Source organism: Peromyscus eremicus, chromosome 20 (genome assembly GCF_949786415.1).
Source record: "Peromyscus eremicus chromosome 20, PerEre_H2_v1, whole genome shotgun sequence".
In the NCBI taxonomy this organism is placed as follows: Eukaryota; Metazoa; Chordata; class Mammalia; order Rodentia; family Cricetidae; genus Peromyscus; species Peromyscus eremicus.
This window is the reverse complement of record NC_081436.1, coordinates 1,490,383-1,509,940: the sequence shown is the minus strand read 5'-3', so window position 1 is coordinate 1,509,940 and position 19,558 is coordinate 1,490,383. Positions and strand designations below refer to the sequence as shown.

Below are 19,558 nucleotides of genomic sequence, written 5' to 3'. Positions count from 1 at the left end.
GCCCTGGCCCTCTGACTGGAAAGGATTCCCTTTCTGTCCATCCTGATAAATACGGAAACTCCGTCTTTATTGGGTGTATAAACATCTCTGGTCTGTACATACATTTCATACATCATAGTGCAGGCCCGGAAGGAGGGGCCGAGGAGCCCCAGCAGCACAGCCCCCCACCCCAGTCCTACCCTCTGTGCAAACTGAGACCAAGAGCCCCTGAAAAGGGGGAGGAGACAGGGGCTTGGTTGCAGGGGCAGGGTCTATGTAGATGCTAGAATCAAACACTGAAGCCAAGACAGTCAACTGGCACACGCAGCAAGCTGGGCACAGGGTCGGGGCGGGCAGGAAAGGGGAGTGAGGGGCCAAGCTGGGCACAGGGTCGGGGCGGGCAGGAAAGGGGAGTGAGGGGCCAAGCTGTGGCTCTGAGTGACAGCCACAACATAATACATGCCCTGGTGCCTTAGCCCCATCTCAGGGAGCCAGGGCTAGGGGTGCCTTGAAGAGTGCAGACGAGATGGGAGCAAAGGCCACAGTCCCATGCTAACACACACACACACACACACACACACACACACACACACACACACACACACGTACTGAGCAATCTGTACGTGGCCAGTTAGGGAGCCAGGCTCAGGCTTTCTGTGGTGCTTGAGTGTGGGGGTGGGGCTGTCTCTCAGAGGAAAGAATGGAGACCCTAGATGTGATTTAGGACAGCAGCCAGTCAAAGGAGAGAGAGATGGCCAAGACAGGCCCCCTAGCCCAGCCAGGGGGAGACAGCAGCATCTGGCTCCCAGGAGGGCAGAGAGTGAAGAGATTTCAGGGGAACTATGTGGTGAATAGGGACAGGTTGCCTATACTCTACCCTTGGCCCAAATAGCAGGTGGGCTCACACCTCTCAACTCGCACAGGATCCAGTGAGGTACAAGGAGATCCGAGTGCCCCACTAACCAAAGCATGGGGACCCTCCCGTATATCAACACTGTTCTCTGCCCATCACCAAAGGCTTGGGCCCAGAGACAGAAGGTCCAGCCTGACTGGGCCCTGAGCTGGTGGGGGCAGGGTGATATCTTCCCAGAGCCTGCTGGTGAGCAGGGTGGATGTGCTGGGGAAGCCTCTAGCCACTTAAGGGGTGCAGGTCAACTTTCACCTTCTCCCCACAACTGAGCATCCCAATGGTGGGAAAGAAGCCTCCAGAAGGTACAACAGCATCCTTCTTCCCAATGATCTTGCCATTCCGGGTGAAGAAAACCTGGTAGTGGAGGGGAGAGAAGAGAGTGGACTCTGGTCTCTTCCCTGGGGATACTTAGAGTGACACCCCGACTCCCACCACAGGCTTTAGGATTCACTTGGCGTGATACGGGAAGCAACCACAAGAGGGCGGGTTGAGGCTGGACAAAGGCCGGAACTGCAGCCCGGGCAGCTCCAGATCTTGCCCTCACCCGACCCTCACCCCACCCACCTGTCGGCCCTGTCCTCACTGTGGTCCGCCCCAGGACCCCAGAATGGCCCCTCCTACTCACCACCACCTTCTTGCCCTCATGCTCCTGCTCTATCTCCTCTTCCTCCTCCTCCTCCTCTTCCTCCTCTTCCTCTTCACCTTCCTGGTGCAGGTACATGACATTGCGGACGTTCCGGACAGCCCGGGCAGTCGGGGACAAGATCACTGCATCACAGCTGTCATCACTGTCCCCTAGGAGACAGGAAACATGAGCTCCTGCGTGCGGCACCTACCACCAGTTGCCCTGAGCAGTCTGGCTGCTGCCCAACCTCACTCACCCTCACTGTCCAGAATGTAGTCCCGGGGGAACATGATTCCACAGCCCATAATGTCCCCCTTGTAACAGCGTGGCCCAAAGGGGTCCCCCACACCACTGCCATGGAAGATCTTCCCATCATCTGTTGGAGAGGGAGGAAAGGGCACACTTGAAGGGACTGACTCTACAGTCCTCGGGAGGAGGCAGATGCAGGAAGGACACTAGGCTTTACAAAGGAAAGCAATGTCCATCTGACTGAACTGGTCTGAAGAAAGGACAGGGATGAGCAAGCAGGGAAGGGAGGGAGGGGAGTCCAGGCGACAAGGCTCAGTATTCTCAGGAAGCCAGCCCTACAGGAAATCTGAGTGATCTTCAGGAAGGGCACAGGGGAGCCAAGTCAGAGGCCTGGAGTGTTCACTCTGGGCCCAGCTCTCCTGCCTTGTCCTGTGCCTCCAGCTTTCAGGACTGAGAGAAAAAACAAGATGAGGAGAAAGCCTGAGCAGCCTGGACAAAGGAAGGAGAGGTCCCATGTGAGTGAGAGGGGAGTGGGTGACTCTGGCCCTGTGTCCCTCAGTTTCCACATCAGCAGGTCCCACTTACCTGCGTGGTATGCCACAGACCCTCTGCTCCAGCCTGGGTGCCTGTTCTTGGGATAATCCTACAGCAGGAAGACAAAAGGAAATCTATGACATCACACATGACCAAAGAGGACAGAAGAGAGGGGCATCTGACTCTGTGACAACCCAGACAGCTGGCAGTCCCCAGCCAGGAACTGGGGGCTACAGGAACAAGAACAGGAAGGGGCTGAGGACCAGACAAGGTGACACACTTAGGACACTGTGTCTTACGTCACAAGGCCTGTCCTCTAAACAGACACTTAGAACCATGCTCTGCCTCAGCTCACAACTTTCCTCTATGGCTCCTTGCCCAGGTTTTCTCAGCACTTCCTGGCCCCATCCCAACAGCCCCAAACTGACCCCACAGGGACAAAGACAGTACTTGCGCCCACCTTCCTGGCCAGCCCCAAGGCGATGTAGCATTTCTCTCCAGGGTCCACGATCTCCACCTCGAAGTAATGGCTACGGGTGCTGAGTGGGTGCCGAGCCTGAGCCAGCCCCACGTCCACAATACTCTTGCCCTTCCCCAAATATTCCAGCAGCTGTGGAGCAAGAGCTAGAGGTCAGGGGTCAGGTGGACACTTCCCTGGACACGGGACAGTTTTCTGAGTCTGACAGAATCCCCTGGCTGAATGGAAAGGGATTCTAAAGGTACAGTGGACTCCAAGTTCTAGGCAGGCAGAGGACAAGGATGGCAGAAAGAAGGTGATTAGTGTGAGATGTCTCACACATTCCTACAGAGCCACTGTCTGGGACGCCCCCTGGGGGTCTTTAGGCTGGAACATCCCATTCTTGGGACAACCCCAAGCCTGCCTGCCTTCCTGGAAGAGGGAAGAGCAAGGGGTATGCAGAAGTTAGGAGCCAACCGCAGGTACAGGAGGGGAAGGGACAGGCTCAGGAGCCAATGCTGCACAGACGGGACTGGCATAGTTTCTCAAGACCTGCTCTCCTTGGCCTGAACTGAGCCATTCACTGCTGGGTCAGGGAGGTGCTCAAGGGAGCCAGGAGCCTGGAGACGGCAACTCCACCCTTCACTTTACACGGGGCAAAGGTCAAAACAAAGACAATTGGCAGTCCTCCAGTTCCCGACCCCCACTCAGGCTGGAGTTGGGTGTACATCAGGGTAACAACCTCGGTCTGGAAACTTTACCTGTCAGATGTCACAGTAATAGCGGGGCTATGACCCAGACCCAGCTCTTCTTTCACCCACCTAGCATCACCTAGGACTCCTTAATTCCCTTTTAATCAACCTAACTGCCCCTCAAGACTTTTCTTCTACTCTTTAAGCCCTGTAGCCCTACAAAAAAACATGTTCCTTGGGACCTCCTCCACTAATCCCTAGCAAACCTTAAGACAATGGCCTCACCCCACTAACATTCCTGCCTGAATGGGCCTGCAAAGCATGAAGGCCTGGAGGCATCTCCTGCAGAAGCCAGCCCTCCTCATCTCCCTTCAGAGTGGACAAGAAGATCTCACTCTGCTCAGCTCCAGAACCTCCTAGTCTGCGCTCCTGTCCTCTAAAGACAAGAGAGGACAGATGCAGACGGGCCAGAGGTACATGGGAGCCACCAGGTCCACACCCAGCCCACCATGTATTCTACCCTTAGAGTGCTCCCTGGCTCTGCTCAGAATCAGGAGAAGGGTCAATTAGTGTTTATTAACCTCATCTATCTAGCAGCCTATGATCCACTCTCTCCACCCAGTACTGCAGAGCTGGATCAGGGACCCCACAGCTGCCCTTGACCCATCCTATCCAACTGGCCTCTATGCTGGAAACAGGGTGTTCTCTAGTTCCGTGGCCAAAGGCAACCGATCCAGATCCTCATCCTTGGGAAAAACCCGCCCAACCATTCCCTCTGCCTCAGCCCACAGAAGACAGTTCTACTGACAGGGTGGAGATACTTCCTAAGGGCAAGAGGCCATGGGGATGACCTGCCCTGACATGGAACTTCAACCCACACCCACAGGCTCCTGAAGAGCACTGAGGCAGTCTGCTGACATTCTGGCCCTGAGCAACAGGCCCTCTTCAAGAGTGGAACATCCCGTCTCAGGGCAACCACCCAAAGTCACAGGCTCTCTCCTGCTCCCCGCAAGCCCTCCTGAGCCTTCGGCATGCACAGGCCAGAGCAGGGAGTCACTTCTCTGGCAGATCCTTTCTGGGTACTACTGTTGGGAACTGGAGATTTGGCTTCTAAAGCCTCACTTGTCCTTCAGTCTATGCCTTGTTTGCCTCTTAGTTTGAAAGACCAAGTTCAAACCCTAACTAGTGTTGCTTGGTTGCCATGAAGCTTGAACATCATACATTCATGTAAGAAAAAAGCCTTAATGTCTTCATCAGTAAAATGGGGACAATACTACTTTGTCAAAAATAGTAAAAAGATAAGATAAAATGAGATCAGGGTGTCAGTGGAGCCTGCCACACCCAGTTGATGAAAATGCACATTCTGTCAGGAAATGGGGACTGACCAATCACAATGGCCATGACCTTTCAGCCTGTACCTCCCACTAGGGCAACAAACCACCCTTAGGCCAACCAGGATGGGTATTTGTGGTGCAGGGTATCAAACCCAGGCACTGTGCACCATAGTTGAGAGTTCTACTGAGATAGCTACAGTCCCAATTACCCCTCCTGTGCATCTTAGCTGAGGGTAGAGGGAACCCTTTCCACAGAAGCCTCAAGTATACCACCACCACCACCACCACCACCACCTCCTCCACCACCCATCCCCCGTCACAGGGACTGCAGATCACCGAGTACTTAGTTGACGCTGCAGATCAGAACTCGGTCTACACTCCAAGCCCTCCTCACTCTTTTCTCTTGTTGATTCCCACTCTCTCATTGCTGGCCAGAACGGACTAATTCTTCTCAACTGGAGCAAGCCTGGAGGGCCCAGAGTAGCTGAAACAGGAATCAAGCACAAGCTCCCAGCTCAGGCCTCAACACAGACTCCTCGAGTTGAATCTAGGGAGGACCCTCTCCTTTTGTGTACCGAGGCTGCCACTGGGAGGAGTGTCAAGAGCCATGGACAGTGAACAAAGACAAGATTAGTCTAATGCAAACGTACAGACAGCTCCTAGAACCCTCTCCACACGACCTCACTGTGCAGGCCCTAGGGGCAGCAGCCATTCTTCAACATCTTCAGCCCTGAGGGGGCGGGGGAGAGTGGCGCAAGGGGACCTAGGACTTCTTTAAAAGCAGGGAAAACTGAGGCTACAGACAGCAGGTCAAGAACTCACTCTAATGAGCTACAACTGGGGTAGATGAGATGGCTCAGTTAAAAGCACCTGCTGCTCTTCCAGAAGATGAAGGTTCAGTTCCCAGCAACTACAGGTTGGTTCACAACCATCTGTAACTGCAGTTCCAGGGAATCCGTTGTCCTCTTATGACCTCCAAGGGCAGCAGGCACACACATGGTACAAAGATATACACACAGGCAAAACACCAAGAAAGGCAGACAGGCCGACTGGAACTGTAGCTCAGGGGGCAGTATCTGCCTAGCATTGATGAAGTCCTGCGTTCAATCCCTGACCATCATAGAAAGCAGGTGTGCTGATAATCCCAGCACTTTGGAGGTGGAGGCAGGAGGATTAGGTTAAGGTCAGCTTCGGCTATACAGCAGGTTCAAGGCCAGCCTCGGTTACATGAGACACTGCCTCCAGAAAAGAAGAAAAAAGAAAGCGCACTGACTGCGCCTGACCAGAGCACCACCCGCAGTGTGCTGCAGCTGACTCCTCTCGTGTTCGCACTGACCGGAATCTGGAGCTTGCTGTCAATGCCCAATACCATGACCTTGGACAAGATCAAAATTCAAAATCTACTTTTTCCCCCTTGTAGTACTAGGAAGTAAATGAACTGAGGGCTTCATGCACGCAAAGCAAATGTTTGACAGTGACCGACCTCAAAATGCAAAATCTTAAGTACAGTCTGGCAGGGTTACACATGCCTTTAATCCCAGCATTCAGGAGACTGAGGCTGGAGGATCCTTGTGATTTCAAAGCCATCCTGATCGAAATAGAGAGTTCCAGGCCAGCCAGGGTTACAAAGTAAGACCCTGTCTAAATAATAATAATACCAATAATAATAATAATAATCATCATCATCATCTCTGAACTATAGCTTCTACTGAAAGCATACAGTTCTCATCTCATCATAACTGGAGAATCTTAAGTCAAAGACCATGAGTATTAAACTATCAAAAAGGCCACAGATAGGTCAAGGAACGACTACCTGGGCCTACTTTTCCTATTCATTGGCTCTTTGACAATTTGAGCAAGTCCCTTCGCACTTCTCTGGGACTGCTCTATGGTGATACTATATTTGTACTGAAATGTGATTTTATTTGTATGTTAATAAATAAAGTTGCCTGGGGGTCAGAGCTAATAGCAGAAGCCGGGTGGTGGTGGTGGCGGCGGCGGCGGCGGCGGCGGCGGCGGCGGCGGCGGCGGCGCACACCTTTAATCCTGATCACATGACAGGCAGAACTCTGTGTGTTCAAGGATACAGCCAGCATGGAGACACACGCCTTTAATCTCAATACCAACCATAGAAGACCTGGAGGTCTATACAGAAAGGCAGTGACGAGGAGGTCATGTGGTTGGGTTTACAACCAATAAGAAGGCAGAACAGAAAGTCAACAAAAAGTTAGACACACAGGAAGTAGGTCTCTTTCTGAGGGGAAGGACAGCAGCGGCAGTGAAGGGTAAGAAAGGCAGTTTTAAGTCTCAGATCTTAGCTACTGCTCTGACCTCTTGGGCTTTTAACTCTGCATTTGGCTCTGTGTTTCTTATTTAATAAGACTGTTACATCTACACTGCTCTCCACAGAATATGTTTGAAAATGTGTGTGTTCATGCTGTACTATCATAACACTACCAATAACTTGTGTCTGCATGCTAAAGATGCCCACGGTCCTGCACATGAAAGAACTGTCCTGGGCTGGCAAGATGGCTCAGCAGGTAAAGACTCTCACTGCCAAGCCTGACGACCTGAGCTGGACCCCCAGACCCACATGGTGGTGGTAGAAGGAGATGATTCCTATAAATCAGGCTCTGATTTCCACATGCATGTTATGTGTCCACATGTGCACACACACAAATGAATGAAGAAATGTTAAAAAAAATAACTGTCCCAACTAAAATACCACTTATGTCCTTCTGAGAAACTTTAGGTCAGATTTGAGGCCTTCCCAAATCTCCATGGTTATGGGACATCCTACTGAGACCACCATCCACTCCAGAAGAAGGCCTTGGGTACAAGGGCGGGTCCCCAACAGCAAGGAATGTAAAAAACAAGGGCAAAGGATGAAAATGTACGCTAGTCATCTCTAAAGGAACAAACTCTCCTTCCAAGACAACACAGATCCAAGACATCCACAAATACAGTGGATGGTACAAAAGAGAAGACGAAAAAAACCAGGCAGGTTATCCTCATTTGAAAGATGGCACAGTTGGCAAACCTAGAAGGACCTATATTCTCCAAGAGACTCACCCTAGGGCTGGAGAGATGGCTAAGGGGGTAAGGGCACTTGCTGCCAAGCCTAACCACCAAAGTTCAGTTCCTGGAACCCACAGGATAGAGGGAGAGTCAGTTCCCACATTTGTCTTCTGACCTCCACATGCGCACACACCAATACAAATACACAACAAATTAATAAATAAATGTAATAAAAGATACACTAGAAAACTGGAGGGAGAAAGAGACTGACTGCTAGCCAGGCATGGTGGCTCACATCAGTAACCTCAGGAGGCTGAGGTAGGAAGACTGTCAAGAATTCAAGGCCAGCCTGAGCTAAATAGTAAGTTCCAGGGCAGACTGACTTCAGTTTTGACTGTCTCAAAACACACAAACAAACAGCTGCCCGACTCCACTGCAGAGGAGCCTGTGTTCACGGTGCAGTGGACTTACCCTGCCAGCAGTCCTAAGCTGAGGTGAGGGTTTAAAAACAGCCAAACAAACTCTACAGCTATGCTTAAGGGAAGAAAATTCCTAAATGAGTGGACTGAGGACCCTGAGGGGAGGGAAGGAAGGAAGGCTATTTATAATGTCTACAGGACTCCACCTCAGTTAGAAAAGATGCCTGGGAGGAGCTGGGAGTAGCGTAGGGACAGGTCCAGGCAGGGAAAGGATGCCAGGAAAACACTGAGGAGAGGTCAGAGATGAGAGCTGGAACACAGCCATGGCTCAGGCCCAAGTGCAACTCTGTGGATGTTGTCAAAATGATGGTAGAAGGAGAAAGAAAGAAGCGATGAATCAAGGCGTGAGCATCTGAGGCCTTGGCTCACAACCACCTAGCCCTCACACCCCAGGGCCAGAGGGAAGTGGGGCATCAGAGCAGCAGGAGGGCACAGTCTACCATGTTCTCTGAGCTCAATTCACCTTGAACTCCACAAGGAAAGGCCTTGCTCATAACCCACTTCCACCCCACTGCCTGTTTTCCTATCACAGGCTGTGTTGAGGTGAGAAGGCCAAAGGCCAGGCTGGGAACAGTAAGAAGGCTGCAGAGAAGAATTCTAAGTGGGAAGACTAAGCATCTCACAAGAGATCAGAGTTAGACTCCGGACTTGAATCCATTCACTCCCAACCCAGCAAGAGGTACAGAGGATAGGCTGGAAGACTTCCTTCCTCAAGCTTCCCAAGAAAGCTCACACCCCAAAGAGAGAACACTGCAGGTCTGAAGAGAAAGGCTTGAAAGCAAGCTTGGAGGCTTCAGGTCCCCCCTGACTTATCATTCATCTGCCTTGTCATCTTCTACAAAAAACACAGAAGAGATTAACACTGAAGTTTATTCGTGATCCCCAAAACTGGGCCTGCATGCAGGCTTCTAACCACTACTACTTGAAAGGCAGAGGCATGTGAATTCAAAGTTCAAGACCGGCTGTGTTAGAGACTGAGTTCAGACACCAGCCAGGGCAGCTTAGTTAAGACCCTATCTCAAAAAAATAATGAAAGAGCTAGAGATACATACAGCTTGGTGAAGAGAACTTGTTCAGCATGTACAATGTTCTATTTCAAATACCCAGCAACACACACAACACAACACACACACCACACACACACACACACACAACACACACACACACACACACACACACACACACACACACACACACACACACACGTCCCCAACAACAACAATAATCCAACTGTTGTGGAATAATTTTTTTGTACACTATGAAGATGTGTCTCTGCCAAGGCACCTTCTGATTGGTTTAGTAAAGAGCTGAAAGGCCAATAGGAGAGGATAGGCGAGACTTCCGGGCAGAGATAGGAACTCTAGGAAGGAATCAGAGAAGCAGAAACTTGCCAGAGAGATGTGGATGTTCAGTATGGAGGAAAGGTAACAAGCCACACAGCAGAACTAGATTAATATTAACGAGTTAATATAAGTTTTTGTTTTGTTTTGTTTTTTGAGATAGGGCTTCTCCGTGTAGCTTTGGAGCCTGTCCTGGATCTTGCTCTGTAGAGGAGGCTGGCCTTGAACTCACAGAGATCCGCCCGCCTCTGCCTCGAGTGCTGGGATTAAAGGCGTGCGCCACCACCGCCCGGTGAGTTAATTTAAGTTTTAAGAGCTAGTTGGGAACATGCCTAAAGCTAAGGCCAAGCTTTCCTAATTAATAATAAGTCTCCGTGTCATTATTTGGCAGAGAAAGTCTGACTACACCCAACTCCTCGAGTCTTTTTCCACATCTGTTCCTCAGTTCTACGACCAGAGAGCCCAGCTGAGCTGAATCCAGCCAAAGGGAAGCAGAAGTGGGCTTCCAAATCCATCCCCACACTGAACAAAGAGGAGCCTGCAAAGGAGAGCTTCTACTTATTCTGGGAATCAACAACCAAGCTGAGGTCCCAAAGGAAGGGAAAGAGGGGAGGGGATTAGCCTCCTAACACAGGTTTGGACTCCAAGAACCACGCCAAGGCCTACCCAGTGCTGCTCTACCCAAATTTCCACCCCCCAAAGCCACACAAAAGCCTCTGCCGGGTACAGCAGCACAGGACTGATGCTCCAGAGGCCAAGGTGGGCAGAATGCAAACTCAAGGCCAAGCAAGATAAAGAAAAAGAGCCAGGCTGGGCGGTGGTGCCACACGCCTTTAATCCCAGCACTCGGAGGCCGAGGCAGGTGGATCTCTGTAAGTTCCAGGCCAGCTAGGGCTACACAATGAGACCCTGTCTCAAAGAAAGAATGGTGGGGGCAGGGGTCGAGGGGCAACACTGTTCTTCCTCCTCATTCTAAGCAATACCAATGTCCTTAGATGCACACCTGTGTTCTGCCCAGCCCATTTACCTTCAGTGCCTTTTACTTACAGTCCCACAGACTCTGACATCATGTAGCCGGCCCCATTCATCTTCATAGCTGTCCACCATCATGACGCTGTCATCCTCACGGCCCAGCTCGGCGTTGAGGTGCAGCCTCACCTCCTCACCCAGGGAATGCATGCCAACTGCTGGGAAGAGCCCATCTGGAGACATGGGCATGATGGTGGAGCCCACCTGCAGCACAGGGAGAGAGGAGGGAGCTGCCATGTGGGTCACTTCCCACAGCTCATCCAGTTCTCAAAAGGGCATTTCCAAGATGATGCAACTATTATCACATACACACCCACAGACTTAAGACAGACAGAGGTCCTGGAGAGTTTTAACAATTGGTAAGTACTCCTTGCCAAGCAAGTTACATGGAGCCAGAAGTCAAGCCTCGGGCTCTGCAAACACCTGCGTCAGCGCCACAGCAGCACCAATGCACATCTGCCAAGGCTACAAAGGGAGCTGCCCTCTTGCCTGCCTTGAGAAGCAATCTCCCCCAGCAGAGTGGGAGGAGGGAAGAAGAGGGAGAGAGTCGCGTGTCTTTCTCTCTCACCAAAACTACCATCTCGGAAGAGAAAAGGATTCTCGGAGTGAAAGAAAGAAAAGAAAACCAAAGGACATATTGCCCCAAACAGTCAAACCAACCCAAAACCCTGCAGCTGACACAGCACAGACCCCCTGGAACTGGAGGAGTCAGAGACAGTTGTGAGCTGCCATGTGGGTGCTGGGAATTGAACCTGGGTCCTCTGGAAAAGCAGTCAGTGCTCTTAACCACTGAGCCATCTCTTCAGCCCCGCTTTTTACATTTTTATTTTTTGAGAATTTCAAACATGCACGTAATGTGCTTTGATCAAACCCAACCCCATTCCCTCCCCTCCAATTTCTTCCCTACCCCCACCCGGACCATGTACCCCCCTCCTAACTTCATGTAGTCTTTTTCAAACCCACTGAGCCAGCTTAGCATTACGTGCAAGGGCGCAGAGCCATCTACTGGAGCATGAGCAGCCTCTCAGGGGCCACGTCCCAAAAGAAAACTTTTTTAAAGATAGCGCTTCATGTAACCTAAACTGTCCTTGAACTCATCATGTAGCAAGAATGACTTTGAACTCCTGATTCTCCTGCATCATCCATCTCCTGAGTGCCCATGCGGTGCTGGGAGCTGAACCCAGAGCTCAAGCATGCTAGGCAAACACACTACCTACCACCTGAGCTACAGTCACAAACTCTTTCCCTCCCTTTGTCTGCTCAAAGTCTTCCTCCGTTGGGCAGTGGTGGTGAACGCCTTTAATCCCAGAGGCAGAGGCAGGCAGATCTCTGAGCTTGAGGCCAGCCTGGTCTAGAGTGAGTTCCAGGATAGCCAGGACTACACAAAGAATCTCTGTCTCAAAAAACAGAAACAAAGCCGGGCGGTGGTGGCGCACGCCTTTAATCCCAGCACTGGGGAGGCAGAGCCAGGTGGATCTCTGTGAGTTCGAGGCCAGCCTGGGCTACCAAGTGAGTCCCAGGAAAGGCGCAAAGCTACACAGAGAAACCCTGTCTCGAAAAACCAAAAAAAAAAAAAAAAAAAAACAGAAACAAGAAAAAGTCTTCCTCCAAATCATGTACTTCTACCCCTGCTGGCTATAGTCCCCATCCTTCTAACCTTAGGATCTGGGTCATGTTCCAGCTGCCAGGGGACTGCCTGAGGCTAGACAGGCAACAGGAATGAAGTCATCACTCTCCACTGTCACTCTCACAGATCCTGAGGCAGATCCAAGCCATTGAAACCTCTCAGACAGGGTTTCCCACTCACCCGTTTCCCATTTTTGGTGAAGAAGATCTGGGCAGTCTGAACATCAAAAGACACAGGCTCAATGCCACAGCCAATCCGGTCCCCAGAATTGCACTTTGAGCCAAACTGGCGCCCCTTGGCACGGCCATTGTACAGCCTATGGAGAGAGTGGCATAAGACTCAGGACTATGGCACCTGCTCCTCTACAACATCTTCTCAGTAGCTCCACTCTTGATGGCATCCACCTTTGTCCTGGTATTCCGTCACCCTGACACCCACACCTTACCTAATTCAGTTTATTAAAAGACCCAAGACAGGAAGTGGTGGAGAAAAGCACTCAGAAGTGGTTTACCCTTCATATCTAGACTTCCACTCCACAGCAAAGGACCCACTCACTTGCCATCATCAGCATGGTAGGCTACGGAGTCAGGCAACCAGCCAGGCTGGTGATCCAAGCTGTAGTACTGGGGGACCAGCCCCACAGCAATGGTGCCCCGAACGCCACTGTCCACAATGGATACCTGGAGGGAAGAGAGCAGGAAACAGTTCACAGGGACGGAAAACTGAATGAACTTCTGGAGTGATCAAAGGGAGGTTATGCTCAAAGAGACCTGGGGGTGAGAGGATAGGCCCTGCCGGGGGAACAGGGGAGGGCAGGGCCCCTTTCCTATGGTTATTGAGGCAATCACTTTTTTTTTAAGGTGAATTTTTTTTTAAATTTATTTTTATCTTGTGTACATTGGTGTTTTGCCTGCATATATGTCTGTGTGAGGGGTTGGATCCTGGAGTTACAGACAGTTGTGAGCTGCCATGTGGGTGCTGGGAACTAAACCCAGGTCCTCTAGAAAAGCAGTCAGTGCTCTTAACCACTAAGCCATCTTCCAGCCCTAGACAATCATTCTTAAGCCTTCGTTGGGCATCATGGCTCACATCCTTAATCCTAGCACTCCAGATGCAGAGACAGGTGATAGTTCCAGGCCAGTCTGGTATACATAGAGAGACAGGGAGAGTTCCAGGCCAGTCTGGTATACATAGAGAGACAGGGAGAGTTCCAGGCCAACCAGGGCTATCTAGGGAGATCCTGTCTCAAAAAAAAAGTAGGGGTGGGGAGCTGGAGAGCTGGCTCAGTAGTTAAGAGTATATACTGACCTAAGTTTGGTCCCCACGACCCACATCAGGTAGTTCACAACCACCAGTAACCCCAGCTCCTTGCCGGCTCTGACACTTCTAACTTCCAGCCTCTGTGGGTACTACACTCACATGCACATACCCACACACAGCATTTATAATAATAGTAACAATAAGAAGAAGAAGTTAGGCACACAATCAATTCTGGGCTTCTATTAGGGCAGCAGTTTTCAACCTGTGGGTCTTGACCCCTTAGGGGTCAAGTGACCCTTTCACAGGGGTCACCTAAGACCATCGGAAGACACAGATATTTACATTACAATTCATAACAGTAGCAAAATGACAGTTATGAAGTAGCAATGAAAATAATTTTATGGTTGGGAGTCATCACAACATGAGGAACTATACTAAAGGGTCGCAACATTAGGAAGGTTGAAGACCACTGTATTAGGAGCTAGGAAAGTGAGACATGAGTCAAAGTCACCCTAGGCAAGGGGACAGCAGAGCAGAAGGGCAAAGGGTGATGAGACTCCAAGATGCCTGTCTCTCAGATCAAAAGTCAGGCTGCTCTGCACCCTTCTCCCAAAATAACACTGATGGAAAACTTCAAAGGCCAGGTCATAAATCCAGGAGAAGAGCTCCTTGGAGCAAATATACTCACTCCTCATCACCAACCCCATCACCGCACCCCGGATCCCCAGCTCTGCCCAACTACTGCTTGATCACCTCAAAATAATTGCTGTCCTTGGTCAGCGGTCGAGACGCCACATAGCAGCCAACTTCACCAGAGTTTCCATGGTAACTAAAGGAATATGGAAACATTCTATGAGCAGGCAAGCCCAGGGATTAGGAGGAAGTCCCAATACTCCAAACCCCAATCTTGTGAGGACTAGCACAGAGAACATCAAGGCACGCTTCAGAAAATCGGCACATAGCCAGGCATGGCGGCACACACCTTTAATCCCAGCATTTGGGAGGCTGTAGTAGGTGATCTCTGAGTTCGAGGCCAGTGTGGTCTACAGAGCGAGTTCCAGGACAGCCAGGACTATCCAGAGAAAATTAATCTGTGTGGATGCACACACACATGAGGTACTTAAACACTCCCCCTTCCCACTGCCTCTAGCCAGGACCCAACCTATACTAGATCAATCCAGTCCAGTTTCTTCGTTTTTCAGGGGGTAAATGTACAGCCTTCCTTAATTGTGTTTTAGGGGTCCCATAGTCTTGTGTAACCTCAATCCCTCCCTCACGTTGCAACTTTGGCCCTTCCCTTCAGCCCCGTCCTCAGTAGAGCTAGACAACTAGCCTTCCCACTGGCAGAGTCACTCAGTTCCCATAATTCAGCTACTTCCTTCTCCTTTTAGATGATAACTATCTAGGAGGCAGGAAGGAGGCAGGGAAGATTCCAGACAAGAGAGAAAAATACAAACCAAAGGGCCAGAAAGGCACAGGGTGGGTGATGGCGTACTATAAACTGGCACTCCCCAGTCACTCCCTGCTGAACCCGTCTTTGAAATGTAGGCAGACGGGGACTCAGACCACACAGACCCACCGTCCTGGCAGGTCTTGGCAGCCTCCTACACATGCCATGGGAACTTCCAGATCAGAACATGGCCTTTCTGGATCCTTTCCTTGCCAGACCAGAAGACAGCGAGCCAAGATGGCTGAGGTGGTACATGCCTGTAATCCCAGCTTTGGGGAAGCCGAGGAGAAGGGCTGCAGCAAGTTTTAGGACAACCTGCCCGTCTCAAAGACAACGCAAAGCACAGGGCGGTGAAATGGCTCAGTATAAAGCACTTGTCTAATGACCAGCCTGATCCCTGGGTCCCGCCTGACCTGAGAAGACCAACCTCCTCCAGCTGTCCTTGAGCAGCCATCCCCCAGTACACACACGGAATAAACAAAAACAAAGGACAACCCGAGTGAGAGAGACACACGGAGTGACCAGAGGCAGCAAGGAATGCACAAAGGCCACCGGGGTGCCCTCCCTCCAAAACACCTGGAAAATCACTGAAAGGGGCAAGGTGGAACCATTTCCCTGCACTCACCTCAAAGTGTCACCATCCACAAGGATATGTTTGAACCTCTCCTGATACCGGAAAGCCCGGACCTCTCGAATCTCCCGAATCCTCCTCCGCCAATTCAGAAACCGGTAGTGCAAGTTGAGGTCATCCATCTTGTTCATGAGAACAAACCTATGAGGAAAGAAATGACTGAGGAGAAGCTGGGGCTCAGCACAGAGTACCTCAGCCTGCTCAGTCCTGAATGTGCAGAGTGCCCCCGACTTGAGGCCGGATGTCCAAATGCATCCCGATAACTCCAGCCTCAGCCACTCACTCAGTCACTAGATATTTATTGGGCTTTTTCCATGTGCACTGTCATCGAGGCTAGGAACAAAGCTGTGAGCAAGACAGATGGGATTCATGTTCTCGTTTCCAATCTCGTGGGCATGAGGAAGCAGAGCAGATAATAAGCACAAACGGCCACTTTAGCCAGTGGAAGAAAAAAGCACAGAGATGTAACAGACACTGGAGGAGGACAGTCTTGGAGGGACTGCGTGTGACTGAAAGGCAGGCAGGCAGCATGAATGGCAATACAACAAAAACCATTCGAGGCAGAGGAACAGTCCAGGCACAGAGCCTTGGGTAGAAGAAAGGTGTCACCGTAGAGAAAGACAGAAGACCAGAGCCGCTGGTATGTGGGGAAGGTGAATAAGAATAGGATAAGGGACCAGGCGGGCGGTGGTGGCGCACGCCTTTAATCCCAGCACTCGGGAGGCAGAGGCAGGCGGATCTCTGTGAGTTCAAGGCCAGCCTGGGCTACAGAGCGAGTTCCAGGAAAGGTGCAAAGCTACACAGAGAAACCCTGTCTCGAAAAACCAAAAAGAATAGGATAAGGCAAAAGACTACCCAGTCAGGAGTTTAAATTTTATTTCAAGGATAGCGAGAAATTGGAATTGTAAACAAGAAATGGTATAATTTTAAAACATGCTGGGTATGGTGATACTCATCTTTAATCCTAGCAATTTTTAAATTTTGTATTATTTTTATGTGTATGGGTGTTTTCCTGTATGTATGTCTATGCATACTGTATATGCCTGGTGTCTTCAGAGACCAGAAGAGGGCATCAGAGCCCCTGGAACTGGAGTTACAGTTGTGAGCCACCTGCCATGTGGGTGCTGGGAACTGAACCCTAGGTCCTCTGGGAGAGAAGCCAGTGCTCTTTTTCTGGAGGTGGGGCTTGAGATTGGGCTTCTCTGAGTAGCCCTTCCTGTCCTGGAACTCACAGCGTAGACCAGGCTAGCCTCGAACTCACAGAGAACCGCCTGCCTCTGCCTCCCGAGTGCTGGGATTAGCATCACGTACCACCACCACCACCAAGCAATCCTTCTAGCACTTTTAATCCCAGGCAGAGGCAAATGGACCTCTGAGTTCTAGAACAGCCTGGTCTACATAGCGGGAGGCCAGGCCAGCCAAGGCTACGTGGTGAGCCCTTGTCTCAAACAAAAGAAAAAGAATGTATCAGATCTTAACTCTCATTCCCAAGGGCAGTTGTGACAGCAGTTCACGGGGTGGCAGCCACCAGGAGGGCAGCAGTGGAGGAGGAGAAAAGGAATGGGACTCTGTAGCATGAATCCTAAAGAGTCTTATTGATAAAAACAAACCTGGAGCCAGGTATTGGGGTGAACACTGGAAGATCAGAGAGACAGAACAGGCCACAGCTAACCTCACCTTGCCAATTCCCCAGCTGATCCTGTTTCCTCAGACTGGAAGCTTCTGTGTCCTCATCTAAATGGCTCTCAGCTGAACTGCTGCTCAAAAGCCTGAAAGCTTAACCAGCCAAAAGCTTCTAGTTTCTGGTCTTCATGCCTTATATACCTTTCTGCTATCTGCCATCACTCCCTGGGATTAAAGACTCACTTCATGAGATTAAAGGTGTGAGTCACCATGCCCGGCTGTTTCCAATGTGGCCTTGAACTCACAGAGATCCAGAGGATCTCTGCCTCTGGAATGCTAGGATTAAAGGCGTGTGCTACCACTGCCTATCCTCTATGTTTAATATTGTGGCTGTTCTGTTCTGTGACCCCAGATAAGTTTATTAGCATGCACAATATTTCAGGGGAATACAATACCACCACAGGACTCTCTTGGTATTTAGACAACCCTCAAGACCAACGAATGAATGAATGAATAAAATTTTCCAGAGAGCCAAACATGGAAAAACGATGAAGAAATCTGTTCTTCCCATTCCCAAACACCTGGCACAGTGCCCCCACACCACACACACACAGTAGGTGCTTAGCAAATCTAGGCTAGCGGAGTTCGATTCCAACGTTGCACATCAGGGCTCTTCTGAAGGAGCTACACATCACCACACGCTCCAGGCGAGCAGACACCTGTAGCACAGCACTAGGATGCCCCTCCTGGGCCCGGGGCCGGGCCTTGAACCCAGGTAGAAGCTGGAGCCCCAGACTTGAAGGCACCTGATCCTCGAGCACCCGACAGCCTCAGCACCAACCATCGGCAGCGGCGCTGGGGCCTGGCGCGGCCTCAGCAGGGTCGGGTCACTCGGAGGAGACCCAGGGGCCACCCGGCCTTCACCTGTCAATGCGGCTACGCCCGGTCTCCGCAGGCCCTGCACTAGGGGAGGGTGCGCGGCGGGAGGAACGCCAGTGACCGGAGCCCCTGGCCCCGCCCCTGAGCCCGGAGCCGCCTTCCAGGACCCCCGCCTGGAGATCTGCAGAGACCCGGGCCTCCGGGACCCCGCCCCCGATCCCCGCCTACCGGGGCCGCCGCGTCCTCCTCATCCATAGGCCTCTCAGCTCCGTGCTGTAGCTCTTCGGCCGCCGCCGCCGCCGCCGCCACCACACACATCCGGGTCCCCGCCCTTCCTATGCTCCGCGAGGCCCGCCCCTCCACGCCGAATCTGACCAATCTGCGGCGGTCTCTGCAGACGGGCACCCACAGCGGCCAATCGCAGGGCCCAGGCGGTGTGGGGCGCGGCCCGGTGAGCCGGGTACCTAACACTCGGCGGCGTCGGAGAAACCCCGGTGTCGGCAGGGTGGGAGAGGCGACGTGGCTGCACCGACGCCACCGTGGGCGCCAGGAGCTCCGGGAGGCGGTCAAGGGGCGGCTCCCTTGGGGCGGAGCAGGTCGCTGTGCCCGCGCGTGCTAGCGTCACGTTACTGGAGCAAGAAGTGATGCTAAAAGCGTTACTGGAATGTTTTTTGATACACGTAACAGCCTTCGGGGTGGGGTGGGGGGGATTCTTAATTTTATCTCCTTTTTACAGGTGAGGAGCCAGAGGCCGAGCTCCACAGCGGCCGCCCTCAGCTGATACCTTAGGTTTTCTCTCCAGAGCACCGCTTTGCATCCCTTGCGTTCACTCCAGGAAGGGCATTCCAGAACAGGAGAGAACTTCAGATGCAAAAAAAAAGCACAGTGAGATGAAACCCAGTGCTGTTTGGGAACAGAGGGCTTGCTAGGAAAGTTAGGCCAGGTCAGAATATGCTGGAAAGGACACCAACATTTATCATGCATCTCCTATAAAGGGTGGGATTGCGCTTAGGAGGAATTGGGATCCTTGGATGGCTTCCATGTTTTGCTCCCAAGACTGAATATTCTCTCCAGAGAGACTTGAGTACCCTGTGTCAGAAACATGAACGAATATGTTTGTGTCTTTCCACATCTGAATTTATTGACTATCAATCAATTAACAAGCTATGTCGGTTCCACTGGCCGCAATTTGCTAATTAGTCCTGATTTCTCTGAATAATGGACTAAAAAGCAAGCACAGGTTCTTTTTAATATTAATCACTAACTCTTGGGTCACACATTACACACCACGTGTAGACATACGTAGGTTATACTGTGGCTACAAAGGGGTTAAAGAAGCCACAGCATAATTCAAGACAGCTGATAAGTTAAGGCAAAGTTACCAGGTCCCACAGCCAGAGAACAAACCCAGCTAGAGAGCTGCCGGAGATACAGCCTCGAAG

General features: G+C 51.3%; 1 protein-coding gene across 1 annotated transcript; it reads right to left on the bottom strand.

Annotated features, from left to right (window-relative positions):
* Positions 1-40: 40 nt before the first annotated feature.
* Spryd3 (SPRY domain containing 3) lies at positions 41-18,446 on the bottom strand. The gene is made up of 11 exons (XM_059248093.1): positions 18,345-18,446; positions 15,609-15,755; positions 14,287-14,362; positions 12,829-12,953; positions 12,454-12,589; positions 10,665-10,850; positions 2,758-2,907; positions 2,349-2,406; positions 1,771-1,890; positions 1,515-1,684; positions 41-1,243 (listed from the first exon to the last, which is right to left on the bottom strand). Exons 1-11 carry the CDS (start codon positions 18,365-18,367, stop codon positions 1,109-1,111), a joined length of 1,326 nt encoding a protein of 441 aa, XP_059104076.1. The 5' UTR covers positions 18,368-18,446; the 3' UTR covers positions 41-1,108.
* Positions 18,447-19,558: the final 1,112 nt, after the last annotated feature.